The 18,188-nt window shown below is 36.6% G+C and overlaps 1 protein-coding gene across 1 annotated transcript in view; it reads right to left on the bottom strand.

The window, feature by feature from the left end:
* NRK (Nik related kinase) overlaps positions 1-18,188 on the bottom strand; it is a 142,379-nt gene that overhangs the window by 72,136 nt on the left and 52,055 nt on the right. Inside the window, exons 3-4 of the mRNA XM_007103212.2 lie at positions 5,303-5,359; positions 3,908-3,979 (exon numbers count right to left, since the gene is read on the bottom strand). Of these exons, the coding sequence (XP_007103274.2) occupies positions 3,908-3,979; positions 5,303-5,359 (129 nt within the window). The remainder of the gene's footprint in view (positions 1-3,907; positions 3,980-5,302; positions 5,360-18,188) is intronic.

The raw sequence follows: 18,188 nt of genomic DNA, 5'->3' as shown, positions 1-18,188 counted from the left end.
GTAGGTTCCCTCTATGCCTACTTTGTGGAGAGTTTTTATCATAAATGGGTGTTGAATTTTGTCGAAAGCTTTCTCTGCATCTATTGAGATGATCATATGGTTTATCTCCGTCAATTTGTTAATATGGTGTATCACGTTGATTGATTTGCGTATATTGAAGAATCCTTGCATTCCTGGAATAAACCCCACTTGATCATGGTGTACGATCCTTTTAATGTGCTGTTGGATTCTGTTTGCTAGTATTTTCTTGAGGATTTTTGCATCTATGTTCATCAGTTATATTGGCCTGTAGTTTTCTTTCTTTGTGACATCTTTGTCTGGTTTTGGTATCAGGGTGATGGAGGCCTCGTAGACTGAGTTTGGGAGTGTTCTTCCCTCTGCTATATTTTGGAAGAGTTTGAGAAGGATAGGTGTTAGCTCTTCTCTAAATGTTTGACACAATTCTCCTGTGAAGCCATCTGGTCCTGGGCATTTGTTTGTTGGAAGTTTTTTAATCACAGTTTCAATTTCAGTGATTGTGATTGGTCTGTTCATATTTTCTATTTCTTCCTGGTTCAGTCTCGGGCTTTAGGTGTAAGGTTAGGTTGTTTATTTGAGATGTTTCTTGTTTCTTAAGGTAGGATTGTATTGCTATAAACTTCTCTCTTAGAACTGCTTTTGCTGCATCCCATAGGTTTTGGGTCCTCTTGTTTTCATTGTGATTTGTTTCTAGGTATTTTTTGATTTCCTCTTTGATTTCTTCAGTGATCTCTTGGTTATTAAGTGAAGACTTTTAAATTAAAGGTACAGTTAAACTCCTGTTCTTAAATCCAGTGAAAAAGGATACCTTTGGCTTATTTGGGGCGATGAATTAGAACAGGGTCAACTGGCATTAAAAGCGATTAATGTGTGAACCTCTAACTATCTTTAGTTCTCCTCAGCATTTCCCTCAATTACCTTGACTTGAAGACCTGGAGGTAGGCGAAAATACATCTGTAGAACATTTTTTAGCATTTCCCTAGGATTTTCCAGTGGATTTATCCATAAACATTCAATTACTATTAAAAAAATCTAGACACCTGTATGTCTTTGGGGGAGGGGATGGAGCCATATTTCTCCAGTTGGAAACCCCAATGACAGGCTCTCTTTGTACTTATTGTGTAATAAAGGCATGAATGAATAAAACAATCACTTGGAGCATGAGAATTATATGGAAGTTCAGGTTCCAGTTTCATCCCAGCCTCCCAAGGAAGCTTGGTTAATAAGTTTCCTTCAAATCCCCCTAACCTGTTTTCTATAAGGTAAAGGTTGATCCTTGTGGCTTTCATTCTTGCCATGTAGGACTCTTAAACTTTCTGCCTCCCTTGTGATGTTGCTCTTCTTTGAAATTGTAACAATATCTGCAATCATATAGGAATAAACCTCAGAAACTAGCAATTCTTTATGTACAGGGGCACTCTCATTTCCTAGCAAGGCACCAAGGTTCTGCTGAGAGAAATATGAACTCATAAAGAGTGCAATAAATAAGAATGAGATGATGGTGTGAGGATAAGAACACAAAGAACAGGTTAAAAAGAAGCACAGGCTAGATTGAGTCGTTTAACTTGTTTGGCAGTTTGATATCAAAGAGCTTCCTTTTCTTTCTGGGTAAGAAATCTCATGTCCTCAGGCAGGAAGAAGAGAATGGCTCGGCTCTAGGCAGCTCTGTAGTTACATTTAACCATACTTTTAACCTTGTTATAGGCAGGCCAAATATTCTGGTGCCATTTTACCTATGAGAAACCTGAAGCCTAGAGAGGTAAGACTACTTTTCCAAGTACTTCTTGGCTATTTAGTGGTAGACTTGGCATTTGAACTCATGTTTCTGGACTTCCACATTATTGCTCTTTTCATAAACTTCTGACTTAATGAGATGTGTGTGCAAGTCACAAACTCTTTACCCCAAATGATTCAGGGTGATTTAGAGATGCTAACTGGCCGATCACTTATTTTTCTTACTAAAATATATAATCAGAGGATACAAAGTTCCCAACTAGAAAATCTTTTAAGAGTGGGTTTCCCATATAAATGTAAACTCCCCCAAAACCAATAGACCAAGATCAGATATGTTTGGAAAGCATTAGTATGTTTGTCATTCTCAATTAACAGGAAGTTGAGCTTGTGAGAAACACATAAGTACATTATATCCATCAGGCCAAGTGGGTAATTTAAAACTGTCACATATATCCCAGTAATATGATGCTATAGCATTTCCTGGCTCAGGGCCAGTTGGTCCCAGAGTGGCCTGAATATCCTGCTTTTTGTCAAGAAGAGGCAGCTCAAGGATGCCAAAACTTGCTTTGAAATTTCACCCAGTCTGAGAATCAAAATGTTTTTCCTTATAAAAAGAATATCAGAGAGGGTTTGGAGATGAACTTTAAATGAATTTATTAACACAAATGTTTGATGAAACCAAAATTGGTGAAACAATTATAATTTTCATATCTTACCTTTCATAGCTTCTTTTTTTTAAAGAATGTGATCATTTTATTATTATTTTATTTATTTTTTTGGCTGCATTGGGTCTTCATTGCTGCGCACAGGCTTTCTCTAGTTGTGGTGAGCGGGGGCTACTCTTTGTTGTGGTACACGGGCTTCTCATTGCGGTGGCTTCTCTTGTTGCGGAGCACAGGCTCTAGGAACGTGAGCTTCAGTAGTTATGGTATGTCGGCTCAGTAGTTGTGGCCTGAGGGCTCTAGAGTGCAGGCTCAGTAGTTGTGGCACACGGGCTTAGTTGCTCCACGGCATGTGGGATCCTCCTGGACCAGGGATCAAACCTGTGTCCCCTGCATTGGCAGGTGGACTCTTAACCACTGCGCCACCAGGGAAGTCCCTTTCACAGATTCTTGATCAACCAAAGCATGTTATTAATCAGTACTACCTGTTACTTTTGGATATGCTTTGTCTCCCAAGATACACTGTAAACAAAACAGGAGTCCAGTACTTACTAAACCAATCATGAAACTCTTTACCAATACCTTCCTAATATAACTAGAAAGTTCTTCTGGATGTGATTGTTAATGGAAAAGGTTATTTTAAATGAGCCTGAGAGCATATTTATTAAGACACAAAAGGTTGAAAATATTTGGCTACTAGATAGTTAACTGCAGGGGAGACAATTAAGAAAAAAACATATCAATTATATTGTAAGAGCAAGATTCTACATTTAGGCCCAGAGAATATTTGGATAGATCACTAACACCTAGATCATCAACATCTACTGAAAAATAATTTCCTGTGCCAGAGCTTATTCTAGAGCCAGCAAAGTATCAGAGTAATAGAGACTGCTTTGTAAAGCAGTTAAAAACCTTCAAGTATAAAGCACTTTCACACTCTTTCATGTATCCAAATACTGTGCCAGATGTCTGAACACTCTTAGGCTGGGTAGCCTGTTGGTTTTCTGTCTGCTACTGGTCTCACACATACAAGAAAGTAGTCATCCTTGTACTCATATATGATGGCAATGTTTCTTAGAATCATAATGGAGGAAAAGCCAGTCAGTCCGGAATACCATGTAAAAAGGTGTAAAAAGGACCTTGCCAAGGCCAATTTTAGGCAAAATTCACTCTTGTTCGCGTCATCTCTTTTGTTATTACTCAGCTAAAGGGCATAGAGCACTGTGAATTTACTCAGTCCTTCATCTGCAGTCAACACTTACCTGTTCAGGGAACCATTTCTTCTAGGCCCTGCTTTCTGATAGATGCTAGTGTTCACATATAATGAATGAAACTATGTGAATATGTTAAAAACATAAATATGTTATCACTTTTAGGCAAGAACATTTTAGTGGTGGCCTTCTAAAGATAATGATACAACACAAAGGGACTAGTTTAACTTGAAAATTAAAGGAAAGACGGCTTGGGGGTTAATGAAGACTTTCAGTACTTACACTGTATCTCCACCCAACAGACTTTTGATATTTATTCACTCTCACTCGCCTCCCTATTTCAGGTAAAGGGGTCTGCAAAGCCAAGAACAAAATGTTACTAAACCCACTGGTACACTCTGAAAATGATTTATTCTTAAGTGCTTTGTGCTCTTCTAGTACTAAATGGAAGAGTAACATGATATTATTCCTCTCTCAATTTTCACTAATAGTTTTAATAAAAAATCAGATTCTTATATATACAGAAACTTGGCACCAAATTCATAGTAACAAATTTAACTGCCATTAATGGGATATTACAATTTGATGTTAGTAAAGTGCTATTTCCCCCTAAAAAATAAACAAGGTAATTGAAACTATCTATGGGCTGAACATGATTTTTAACTATTTCAAGTTAGAGTATCTAAAATGTAGATTAAGTGTGGGTCAAAGTCTCTCAAGTTAAAAAAAAAGGAAATAAGTATTTTAGAGAGTCTCACTCAAAAATCACCAGGCTGATTATTTGGAAGTCATGGTTTATAGGGCAAAATAAATCCACAAAACCTCAAAATTCATTGAAACTCACGTTGGTTTACAACATTTGACATTTACTGGCAAAACAAAAAGCATGCAACTCTTTAAATAGTTTCCGCAATTCACTTCCGGCACAAATTGGAAAAGAGCAGTTTATGGCATTGATAACAACTCAGTGAACATGTACAATTTTTCAAATATAATATTTGAGAATTTTCCTTTAGGGTGTAGTAAAGTGAAAATGTTTTGACCTTTGCTATGCTCATGCTAATATTATCTTGAGAAAGTGAGGCACTCATGCTAAAGAAAGAGGACAGAAATCAGGGCTTAACAAATTCTATGACAATATGTTATGAACCACGACACAGCTTTATGAATGTTAGCAGGAACAGTGCCAATTAAACTGTCTCTCTCACGCATCTGTCAGAAAATACATGAAAAATGTGCATCTCAGACAAGTTCTTTTCCTTCTACCTGTCATTGAAAATCTAGTGGCCTCAACTCTCAAAAGGAATGAGTGGGGAGGGAAAGAAATATGATGAAACAGAGGATTAACACAACATTAGAGGAAATCTACTTTTTACTATCCCTGGAAATAGATAATCAACTAGAAATAGACAGGAGTACAGATATTTTTTCATTTTTACAGAATACTAAAATATATAGTACTTTCACTGTGAGTAAAAGTTTTTTATGTGTGAATGTAATAAATAATAAAAATAGTATACTAATGATATAAATATTAAATGATAAATATAATAAATGCAGATTAAGATAATTATATATAACAATGATGAAAAAAAACAAATACAATATTTTCTGAGCTGTTTATCACAAGACCATAGTCCACTAAGGGAACAGAATACAGATAGGAGGTAATATTACCTTACGAGCATTCATCACTTTAACAGCTGTAAGTGCACCAGTCTTTTCATGGAGTCCCTGAAACACAGGATAGTAATAAACATCAAATGCTGGCTATATAATCTAGCAATCAAGAAGTAAACAAAGTAAAAAATATTAAAATTAAATAAGGTTAAACATTGTAGCCTATTATGGAATATAAAATATTATATAGAGATTAACTATAAGGTATTACGTAGAGGACAGAAATATTAAATTATGAACATTTTAAAGAAACCCCAACCATGTCACTCAAAAAATCAAGCAAATTTATGCAGTTTTGCTTTTTATGTTTGATTTGAGTAGTGGACATGATTGGCCATTTGAAGGCATTGCTTTCTTAGTATCTTTAATCTAGGTTTACATGGCACTGAAGCACCCAGATAAAAAGTAAAAATTTCAGACTGGAGATAGGGAAAAAGGAAATTTTTTATTGAACATTTTTCCAACTGATTATGTGGTACTATGCAGACAGATATTTCTATTGAACACCTCTTCACATACTAAAAAAGTTTTTTCCATAATGATCACAGATAAGAGTGATAAATAATTAGTTCAATGGCCTTTAAACCATTTAGTGTGCCCTCAATCATATGAACCAAAAATATTTATGAACAGGAGTTCTGAAAGATTATTTCTTATTGAAAACACTTTGAGTTCTAAGAACTGGGACTTAGAAAATGTGAGTACAAGTTACAGGTTTATAATTTTCAAAAATGAACACATAGGTTTGGAACAAGAGTTCTTATTTTGTGGCTGGTGCCTTTTAAAATATTTCAAGCTGTAGTCATAGAAAAAAATCAGTCTGATATTGATATGAGTAAGGCTTGAACGTGAAACAGAATGCCTTTTCTGATAGTTCTCCAGCAGATTTGATTCTTCAGCTGTACTGCGTTAGACAGTATCTCCACAGAATTCAGGTTCACCCATAACCTCATATTGTGACCTTCCTCGAAAATAGGGTATTTGCAGTTGTTATCAAGTTAAATGAGGTCATTCTGGATTACAATGGTCAATGACTAGTATGTTTATAAGAGAAAAGGGAGGGATATTTGGACACACACACACCACACACACATACACACACACACACACACACACACAAAGAGGAGACGGTCATATGAAGACAGGAAGAAAGTGGAGTGATGCAGCTATGAGTCAAGAGATGCCAAGGATTGCTGGCAACCACTAGAAGCTAGGAAGAGGGAAGGAAGTATTCTTCCCTAGAGCCTTCAGAGGGAGAATGAATCTGCAGACTTATAGCCTTGAGAACTATGAGAGAATAAATTTCTGTTTAAAGCCACCTAATTTGTGGATTTATTACTGCAACTGTAGTAAACTAATATAGGGGCGAAACAAAGGACTGTTACTAGTCACAGATCTCATGTGAAAAACAGCCACACTTTTTAACTTATAGAATGATCAAATGAGGGGTGGTATTTCTGTATAACATTTTAAATATCTTGGGTAACCTGTCAAGTGAGTAACTATACAAAAGATCGAGATTCCTTGATTTCAGGACAGTGATAGTTAAATATATTGTTAGTTTGTTGTTAAACCTCTCTTATAAAGCATATGCTTTGAAGTATATGAATACTGTTTTTAGATGATTCCTACAAATTTTCTCATCAAAATAAAGCCAACTGATCAAAGAAGCTCAAAAGAAAAAGAATCCCACTCTACCATTACTATCAATGTTACATGCTACATGAGTGTCAAAACTCCTTTTTCTCCACTGATATGTTTGATAGGATTTAATCCCATACATTTAAGATTACTTCAATCCTATTGAGCAAGCCACTGTTTGTAAATGAAGCCGTGTGTCAGAAATGGATCAGAAGACTTTCAAGGAAATACAGTAACTCTAGAAACACCAGCACTTTGATTTAACTCCAGTTCATGCCTAAGAACTAGCATTAAACAGCTATACTGGTTAGATTGTTGTAGCACTGATGGGGAATGGCATGGATTGTTGGTTTCAGTTTATGAAGTCAGGGCTGTGAGAGTCAGGTTAAGGTGTTTTGTGTTCAGCTGTGTCCTCCAAAAAAATATGCTGAAGTTCTAACCACTGGTACCTGTGGGTGTGACCTTTTCTGAAAATAGGGTCTTTGTAGATGTAATCAAGTTAAGATGAAGTCATACTCAATTAGGGATGGCCCTAAAGCCAATAACTAGTGACCTTATAAGAAGAGGAAAATTTAGACACAGATACCCAGGGAGAATGCCATGTGATGACAGAGGCAGAGATTGGACCAGTGTGTCTACAAGTCAAGGAAAACCAAGGATTGCTGGCAATGGCCCAAAGCTAGAAGGGGCAAGGAAGCCTTCCTCACTAGTGCCTTCAGAGGGAGAATGGCCCTACAGACACTTTGATTTTGGAATTCTAGCCTCCAGAATTGTGAGGGAATAAATTTCTTTTCTTTTAAGCCATCCATTTTGTAGTAATTTGTTACAGCAGACCTAGGAAACTAGTACACAAGGCTAGAAGGATAGAAACTAAGCAAGGGAATAGGGCTGGACTTGGGATACAGTTCAGAAACTAATGATCAAGATATAAGGAAATGTCTAGGATCAGGTGAGCAGTTTTGGGTGGAGCATGACAGCTACCAAAGACTAGAATTTTTAAAGGACAGGAAAATGTTGTAGGTTACTGACTGATCAGAGAAAAGTAATTAATATTTTAGATATTAACCCCTCATCAGATAGATGATTTGCAAATATCTTCTCTCATTCTGTAGGTTGCCTTTTCATTTTGTTGATTGTTTCTTTTGCTGTGCAGAAGGTTTTTTGTTTGATGTAGTCCCACTTAAGTTTTTGATTTTGTTGCTTGTGCTTTTGGTGTCATATCCAAAAAATCCTTTCCAAGATCAATGTCAAGAAGATTTCCCCCTATGTTCTCTTCTTAGGAGCTTTACAACTCCGGGTTAAGTCCTTAACCCATTTTGTGTTAATTTTTGTAAGTGGTGTAAGATAGGGGTCCAATTTCATTCTCTTGCATGTGGAAATTTAAATAGGTTGGAGAGTCCCACATTTATTTACAGATCTGAGAGAAAATATATATTAATATTTTTATCTATTTAGCCCGTATCATGACGTAGAAAGTATTGTTTTTCTAATTATTCCCATAAACACTTTTTAGTCAAATTTTACTCACAACTGTGTGCACAAATACAACATGTTGGAAACTGGTTCTCACACACCCTTTAGAGGAGTTAAAATGTTTACTTCCTTGATTCTAAGAGGTTTTTATGGGCCAAAATACTATCCTGTGCAACACAAATATTCGGCTTGTTAGCAAAGGTATTAGCCATATATTGCATTATTTGATCTATGGTTAGTAAACCACAAAAGTTTTTAAAGTCTGGAATACACAGCCATCATACTCATGACACATATTAGCGAGATAACTGAATATCTTTAAAAGGTGCCACCAATTGCCATAGAACAGGGAAAATCAACTTGTTTCCATCCTCATTATCTGGGATTTATTCTCTCACTTGAAAACTGCACAAATTATTTTGACAGACAAGGAATCCTAATGTGGGGTTTTAAAAACATGCTCACTGTGTCTATAGAGGAATTAAACCCCAGATCTTGGAACCATATATGGGGTTAATATGCCTAACCATTATGCAAGCTTCCATAGAAGTCTAGAATATCCAGATAATAGATAAAAGGAAAACTGCTTCCTGTTAACTTAGTATTTCAGAGACTATCTTCTGTATCTTGACTTTTAAACTATTTTTATTTTAAATAATAATTTCAGACTTAGAGAACAGTTTCAAAGACAGTACAAGAGTGTTCCTGTATATCCTTCACCCAGCTTCTTTTAATGTTAACACCTTATATGACCATGGCACAATTGTCAAAACTAAAATATCTTCTCTCATTCTGTAGGTTGCCTTTTCATTTTGTTGATTGTTTCTTTTGCTGTGCAGAAGGTTTTTTGTTTGATGTAGTCCCACTTAAGTTTTTGATTTTGTTGCTTGTGCTTTTGGTGTCATATCCAAAAAATCCTTTCCAAGATCAATGTCAAGAAGATTTCCCCCTATGTTCTCTTCTTAGGAGCTTTACAACTCCGGGTTAAGTCCTTAACCCATTTTGTGTTAATTTTTGTAAGTGGTGTAAGATAGGGGTCCAATTTCATTCTCTTGCATGTGGAAATTTAAATAGGTTGGAGAGTCCCACATTTATTTACAGATCTGAGAGAAAATATATATTAATATTTTTATCTATTTAGCCCGTATCATGACGTAGAAAGTATTGTTTTTCTAATTATTCCCATAAACACTTTTTAGTCAAATTTTACTCACAACTGTGTGCACAAATACAACATGTTGGAAACTGGTTCTCACACACCCTTTAGAGGAGTTAAAATGTTTACTTCCTTGATTCTAAGAGGTTTTTATGGGCCAAAATACTATCCTGTGCAACACAAATATTCGGCTTGTTAGCAAAGGTATTAGCCATATATTGCATTATTTGATCTATGGTTAGTAAACCACAAAAGTTTTTAAAGTCTGGAATACACAGCCATCATACTCATGACACATATTAGCGAGATAACTGAATATCTTTAAAAGGTGCCACCAATTGCCATAGAACAGGGAAAATCAACTTGTTTCCATCCTCATTATCTGGGATTTATTCTCTCACTTGAAAACTGCACAAATTATTTTGACAGACAAGGAATCCTAATGTGGGGTTTTAAAAACATGCTCACTGTGTCTATAGAGGAATTAAACCCCAGATCTTGGAACCATATATGGGGTTAATATGCCTAACCATTATGCAAGCTTCCATAGAAGTCTAGAATATCCAGATAATAGATAAAAGGAAAACTGCTTCCTGTTAACTTAGTATTTCAGAGACTATCTTCTGTATCTTGACTTTTAAACTATTTTTATTTTAAATAATAATTTCAGACTTAGAGAACAGTTTCAAAGACAGTACAAGAGTGTTCCTGTATATCCTTCACCCAGCTTCTTTTAATGTTAACACCTTATATGACCATGGCACAATTGTCAAAACTAAGAAATTAATATTGGTCTAATACTCTTAACTGCATTATAATATTTATTAGGATTTCCTCAGTTTTTACACTAAAGTCCTTTTTGTAGGACTTGCATTGGGAACCTGCATTCCATTTAGCTGTCATATCTCCTTAGGCTCTTGCAATCTGTGACAGTTCCTTAGTCTACTTTTCTATTTTTCATGAACTTGAGACTTTTCAGGAATACTGGTCAAGTATTCTATAGAATGTCCCTCACTTTGGGTTTGCCTGATGTTTTCTCATGATTAGACTGAGGTCATGGGTTTGAGGAAAGAACACCACAGAGGTGAAGTGCCCTTCTCATTACATCATGTCAGGGGTACATGGTATAACCATGACTGATCACTGGTGAAGTTAACCTAGATCACTTGGTTTAAGTGATGTCTGCCAGGTTTCTTTACTGTAAAGTTACTATTTGCTCCTTTCATACTCTATTCACTCTATCAATCAGAAGTGACTGATGTTGCTTTTGAAGAGGGATAACACTATTCTTGAGCATTTATCTAAAGAACCTAGAAGTCATCTTGAGATAAACAATATATGTTCAGTGGTGCCATCTTGTGGTTCACTGACTACATAGAAGCTGTTTTGTGATCTTAGCTGAAGGTCATGTTGTCATAAACAGATTGTCTCCCAAATGAGATGTTGAACCAGCACCAGCAAATTCAATTTCTAGGATGTGCCTTTTATCAATTATGTGCCTTATATCAATGTATGTTTTATGAAAATTTAAACACCATTTGTTGAAAACACACACAGAGTACGGTAAGAAAGGAGTTTGGCTTTGAATTCTAGATTGAATGTTAAATAATCTCACATTTCCCACTGGTCTTAGTGACAATTATACAGGAAAATCACAAGGAAAACCTTAAATTATAAATGTGGGGTTTTTGGGTCTGATTTTCCTACCATCAGTAATACCAATAATATCATGCAGGAGGTACTAACTGCACTGGATTAGCAATGCTCCCTTAAATAGGGTTTGTGTGCAAAGAATGACCTTTTAATTATCAGGCATCACAGAGCAAGAAGAATATTTTCCTAGCTCTCATTCCTACCATAAGAAAAGAAGCCCTCTCATATTTTAAAATTAATTTTTATTGGAGTATAGTTGCTTTACATTTTTGTGTTCGTTTCTGCTGTACAGCAAAGTGAATCAGCTATACGTATACATATATTCCCTCTTTTCTGTACTTCCTTCCCATTTAGGTCACCACACAGCATTGAATAGCGTTCCCTGTGCTATACAGTAGGTGCTCATTAGTTATCTATTTTATACATAGTAGTGTATATATGTCAATCCCAATCTCCCAATTCATCCCAACCCCCCCTTCCCCCCAGTATCCATACATCCATTCTATGTCTGTGTCTCTATTTCTGCTTTGCAAATAAGTTCATTGGTATAATTTTTCTAGATTTCATATATAAGCGATATTATACAATATTTCTTTTTCTCTCTCTGACTTACTTCACTCTGTATGACAGTCTCTAGGTCGATACACATCTCTACAAATTGCACACTTTTGTTCCTTTTTATGGCTGAGTAATATTCCACTGTATATATGTACCACATCTTCTTTTTTCCATTCTTCTGTTGACGTACATTTAGGTTGCTTTCATGTCCTGGCTATTGTAAATAGTGCTGCAATGAACATTGGGGTGGATGTGTCTTTTTGAATTATGGTTTCTTCTGGGTAAATGCCCAGGAGTGGGATTGCTGGGTCATATGGTAGTTCTATTTTTAGTTTTTTAAGGAACCACCATGCTGTTATCCATAGTGGCTGTATCAATTTACATTCCCATCAACAGCGCAGGAGGGTTCCCTTTTCTCCACACCCTTTCCAGCATTTATTGTTTGTAGATATTTTGAGGGTGGCCACCTGACCAGTGTCAGGTGATACCTCACTGTAGTTTTGATTTTCATTTCTCTAAAAATTAGTGATGTTGAGCATATTTTCATGTGTTTTTTGGCCATCTGTATGTCTTCTTTGGAGAAATATCTATTTAGGTCTTCCACCCATTTTTGATTGGGTTGTTTTTTGATATTGAGCTGCCTGAGCTATTTGTATACTTTGGAAATTAATCCCTTGTCAGATGGTTTGTTTGTAAATATTTTCTCCAATTCTGAGGGTTGTCTTTTGATCTTGTTTATAGTTTCCTTTGGTGTGCAAAAGTTTTAAAGTTTCATTAGGTCCCATTTGTTTATTTTTGTTTTTATATTCATTACTCTAGGTGGTGGGTCAAAAAAGATCTTGCTGTGATTTATGTCAAAGTGTTCTGCCTATGTTTTCCTGTAAGAGTTTTATAGTGTCTGGCCTTACATTTAGGTCTTTAATCCATTTTGAGTTTATTTTTGTGTATGGCGTTAGGGAGTGTTCTAATTTTATTCTTTTATGTGTAGCTGTCCAGTGTTCCCAGCACCATTTATTGAAGAGGCTGTCTTTTCTCCATTGTATATTCGTGCCTCCTTTGTCAAAGATAAGGTGAACATATGTGCATGGGTTTATCTCTGGGCTTTCTATCCGTGAAACATGGCCTTGGTAATTTGATAGGGATTGAATTGAATCTGTAGATTGCTTTGTGTAGTATAGTCATTTTCATAATATTAATTCTTTTAATCCAAGAACATGGTATATCTCTCCATCTGTTTGTGTTGTCTTTGATTTCTTTCATCAGTACTTTATAGTTTTCTGAGTACAGGTCTTTTGCCTCCTTATGTAGGTTTATTCCTGGGTATTTTATTCCTTTTGTTGTGATGGTAAATGCGATTCTTTCTCTAATATCTCTTTCTGATCTTTCGTCATTAGTATATAGGAATGCAGGAGATCTCTGTGCATTAATTTTGTATCCTGTTATTTTACCAAATTCATTGATGAGCTCTAGTAGCTTTCTGGTGGCATCTTTAGGATGCAAACAGTGACAGTTTAACTTCTTCTTTTCCAATTTGGACTCCTTTTATTCTTTTTCTTCTCTGATTGCCATGGCTAGGACTTCCAAAACTATGTTGAATGAAAGTGATGAGAGTGGACATCCTTGTCTTGTTCCTGATCTTAGAGGAAACGCTTTCAGTTTTTCACCATTGAAAATGATGTTTCCTGTGGGTTTGTCATATATGGCCTTTATTATGTTGAGGTAGGTTCCCTCTATGCCCACTTTCTGGAGTGTTTTTATTATAAATGGGTGTTGAATTTTGTTGAAAGCTTTTACTGCATCTACTCAGATGATCATATGGTTTTTATTCTTCAATTTGTTAATATGGTGCATCACATTGATTGATTTGTGTATATTGAAGAATCCTTGCATCCCTGGGATAAATCCCACTTGATCATGGTGTAAGCCCCTTTTAATGTGTTGTTGGATTCTGTTTGCTAGTATTTTGTTGAGGATTTTTGCATCTATGTACATCAGTGATATTGGCCTGTAATTTTCTTTTTTGGTGATACCTTTTTCTGGTTTCATTATCATTGTGATGGTGGTTTCGTAGAATGAGCTCAGAACTGTTCCTCCCTCTGCAAATTTTTGGAAGAGTTTGAGAAGGATATGTGTTAGTTCTTCGCTAAATGTTTGATAGAATTCACTGTGAAGCCATCTGGTCCCAGACTTTTGTTTGTTGGAAGATTTTTAATCACAGTTTCAATTTCATTACTTGTGATTGGTCTATTCATATTTTCTATTTCTTCATGGTTCAGGCTTGGAAGGTTGTACCTTTCTAAGAATTTGTCCATTTCTTTCAGGTTGTCCTTTTTTTTTTGCATATAGTTGCTTCTAGTTGTCTCTTATGATCCTTTGTATTTTTGTGGTGTCAGTTTTATCGTTTTTTTCATTTCTAATTTTGTTGATTTGAGTCCTCTCCTTTTTTTCTTGATGAGTCTGGCTAATGGTTATCAATTTTGTTTATCTTCTCAAAGAACCAGCTTTTAGTTTCATTGAAATTTGCTATTGCTCTTTTCATTTCTATTTCATTTATTTCTGCTCTGATATTTATAATTTCTTTCCTTCTACTAACTTTGGGTTTTGTTTGTTCTTCTTTCTCTAATTGCTTTTGATGTAAGGTTAGGTTGTTTATTTGAGATTTTTCTTGTTTCTTGAGGTAGGATTGTATTGCTATAAACTTCCTTCTTAGAACTGTTTTTGTTGCATCCCATAGGTTTTCTGTTGTGTTTTCATTGTCATTTGTTTCTAAGTATTTTTTTTTTATTTCCTCTTTGATTTCCTCACTGATCCACTGGTTATTTAGTAGTATATTGTTTAGCCTCCATGTGTTTATGTTTTTTGCAGTTTTTTTTCTGTAATTGATTGAATTACATCATAGCGTGGTGGTCAGAAAAGATGCTTGACACGATTTCAATTTTCTTAAATTTACTGAGGCTTGATTTGTGTCCCAATATGTGATCTATCTCGGAGACTGTTCTGTGTGCACTTGAGAAGAAAGTGTATTCTGTTGCTTTTGGATGGAGTGCCTTATTAATATTAATTAAGTCTATCTGGTCTAATGTGTCATTTAAGGCTTGTGTTTCCTTATTAATTTTCTGTCTGGATGGTCTGTCCATTGGTGTAAGTGAGCGGAGTGTTACAGTCCCCCACTATTATCGTGTTACTGTCGATTTCCCCTTTTATGGCTGTTAGCATTTGCCTTATGTATTGAGGTGCTCCTATGTTGGGTGCTTAAATATCTACAATTGTTATATCTTCTTCTTGGATTGATCCCTTGATCATTATGTAGTGTCCTTCCTTGTCTCTTGTAATAGTCTTTATCTTAAAGTCTATTTTTCTGACATGAGTATTGCTACTTCAGCTTTCTTTTGATTTCCATTTGCATGGAATATCTTTTTCCATCCCCTCACTTTCAGTCTGTATGTGTCCCTAGGTCTGAAGTGGGTCTCTTGTAGATGGCATATATACGAGTCTTGTTTTTGTATCCATTCAGCCAGTCTGTGCCTTTTGGGTGGAGCCTTTAATCCGTTTACATTTAAGGTAATTATCGATATGTATGTTCCTATGACCATTTTCTTAATTGTTTTGGGTTTGTTTTTGTAGCTCTTTTCCTTCTCTTGTGTTTCCCAGCTAGAGAAGTTCCTTTAGCATTTGTTGTGGAGCTGGTTTGGTGGTGCTGAATTCTCTTAGCTTTTGCTTGTCTGTAACACTTTTGATTTCTCCATTGAATTTGAATGAGATCCTTGTTGGGTAGAGTAATCTTGGTTGTAGGTTTTTCCCTTTCATCACTTTAAATATATCTTGCCACTCCCTTCTGGACTGCAGAGTTTCTGCTGAAAAATCTGTTGATAAGCTTATGGTGATTCCCTTGTATATTATTTGTTGCTTTTCCCTTGTTGCTTTTAATATTTTTTCTTTGTATTTAATTTTTGTTAGTTTGATTTATATGTCTCAGCATGTTTCTCCTTGGATTTATCCTGTATGGGAATCTCTGCACTTCCTCGACCCTGGTGACTATTTCCTTTCCCATGTTAGGGAAGTTTTCAAGTATAATCTCTTCACACCCTTTCTCTTTCTCTTCTTCTGGGACCTGTATAATTCAAATGTTGGTGCATTTAATGTTGTCCCAGAGGTCTCTGAGACTGTGCTCAATTCTTTGCATTCTTTTTTCTTTTTTCTGCTCCACAGCCGTTATTTCCACCATTCTATCTTCCAGCTTACTTATCCATTCTTCTGACTCAGTTATTCTGCTATTGATTTCTTCTATTGTATTTTTCATTTCAGTTATTGTGTCGTTTATCACTGTTTGTTTGTTCTTTAGTTCTTCTAGGTCCTTGTTAAACATTTCTTGTATCTTCTCGATCTGTGCCTCTATTCTATTTCTGAGATCTTGATTCATCTTTACTATCATTACTGTGAATTCTTTTTCAGGTAGCTTGCCTATTTCCTCTTCATTTATTTGGTCTTGTGGGTTTTGTATCTTGCTCCTTCGTCTGCAACATATTTTTATGTCTTCTCATTTTGTCTAACTTACTGTGTTTGTGGTCTCCTTTCTGCAGGCCACAGGGTCATAGATCCTCTTGCTTCTGGTGTCTGCCCCCAGGTGGGTGAGGTTGATCCAGGGGCTTGCATAGGCTTCCTGGTGGGAGGGACTGGTGCCTGCGCTCTGGTGGGTGGAACTGAGTCTTGTCCCTCTGATGGACAGGGCAGCTTCAGGTGGTGTGCTTTGGGGGGTCTGTGAGCTTAGTAAAAATTTAGGCAGCCCGTCTGCAGATGGGTGGGGCTGTGTTCCTGTCTTGCTGGTTGTTTGGCATGAGGCTTCCAGCATGGGAGCCATCTGGGTGGCCATCTTGTCACAGAGACACCTGAGGGGTGGCCAGCCTCTCATTGGCTCCTCCTCCAGGTGCAGTCATCTGAGGGCCAGGCACCAGGTCTGAGGCATGCGGGGCGCTGGGTCCTCGGGCCTGGTGGGCTCTATCTCAGCTCCAGAGTGTAGTGTTAGCAGGCTCAGCCGGTGCCTGGGGTCCAGTTTATGTCTCAGATCTGAGTTTCACCCTCTCATATTTGAGTAACAGAAGATATGTAGTAACAATTTTTTGTAGCCATTCCTGACTCTAGGCTCAAGCCTATTGACATTTGGCACCAAATCACTTATATTTCCACCTCAGGCAACTGTCTGTCTTGTCAATAAGCTCATTTAATTTATTTGAGTTTAGTTATTAATAGATGAAGCTCTATGATATGATTTTTAGGGGCAACAGAAGGTCCACTACTCAAAAAATCTCCCCCTCCAATCCACCTTACAACCCACTACGAAGTATAAAATCACTATTATGGCCTCAATTTTATTAAAGGAATGATACTCTCTGATTATTCAAATATTAGCTGAGAAAAAGACACATTGATTTATCATTTGACATTAACACTTTAGCATGAGTTATAGTATCAGATTAAATAACTGTAAGAATGATAATGAACAGTTAAGTGTTGATGGAGGAAGGAAAGGGCTAGAGTCTGAGGAGTTCCAGGAGAGGCTGCTCCTCAGCCATAATGAAGGTAGGAGGTGCCTAGAATGGATAAAGGTGGCTGAGAAGGCATTCTCAAAGTGTGAGGGAGTAGAAAAAAATGGGGGGGCAGGGTGGAGAGGTTGAAGCGACAAAATGCAACAAGTCACAATTTTACTGGAGAAATTTACAGTATTTAAGATGTATTACCTGAAACAATTACAGAATGAAACCAAATACAAAGACTAGTTAACAACATGAACTCGTTGGTCCCAAATAAAGTCTAAGTACAGTTTAAAGGGTTCAAGAGACTAAATATATGATAAAACAAGAAGGTCTTAAATAAAGTCCCAAGAAACGTCCCTTACTAATTTATGATCGTACTATTTTCTAGGACTGTACTCCAAAATATAGTAATTAGGACAAACTTGTATTCTTTTTCCAGGACCATTTGAAATTATCCAGGAAAGAACATAAATTCCTCAATGTGTTGATTTCAATTTGGCAGTGATTTGTGTTGTTATTAATTAATTTAGATAATCAAACAAGCAGCATTATTTCATCTGCTTCCTCCAGGAAAAACAGAGTTTATTACTGTACTGTTGCTCTTCAATGGCTCCAAGCTGAATATAAGCATTGTGAATCTGTCCTATGAACATAAAATGTGACATGTCCCTGAATTTAGGGCACTAGTTACATATAAAACATTGTTAAAAGGTATATGGGGCTTCCCTGGTGGCGCAGTGGTTGAGAGTCTGCCTGCCGATGCGGGGCGCGCGGGTTCGTGCCCCGGTCCGGGAGGATCCCACGTGCCGCGGAGCGGCTGGGCCCGTGAGCCGTGGCCACTGGGCCTGCGCGTCCGGACCCTGTGCTCCGC

Source organism: Physeter macrocephalus, chromosome 21 (assembly GCF_002837175.3).
Source record: "Physeter macrocephalus isolate SW-GA chromosome 21, ASM283717v5, whole genome shotgun sequence".
In the NCBI taxonomy this organism is placed as follows: Eukaryota; Metazoa; Chordata; class Mammalia; order Artiodactyla; family Physeteridae; genus Physeter; species Physeter macrocephalus.
The sequence above is the reverse complement of the archived record's forward strand: the minus strand, read 5'-3'. Positions and strand labels throughout refer to the sequence as shown.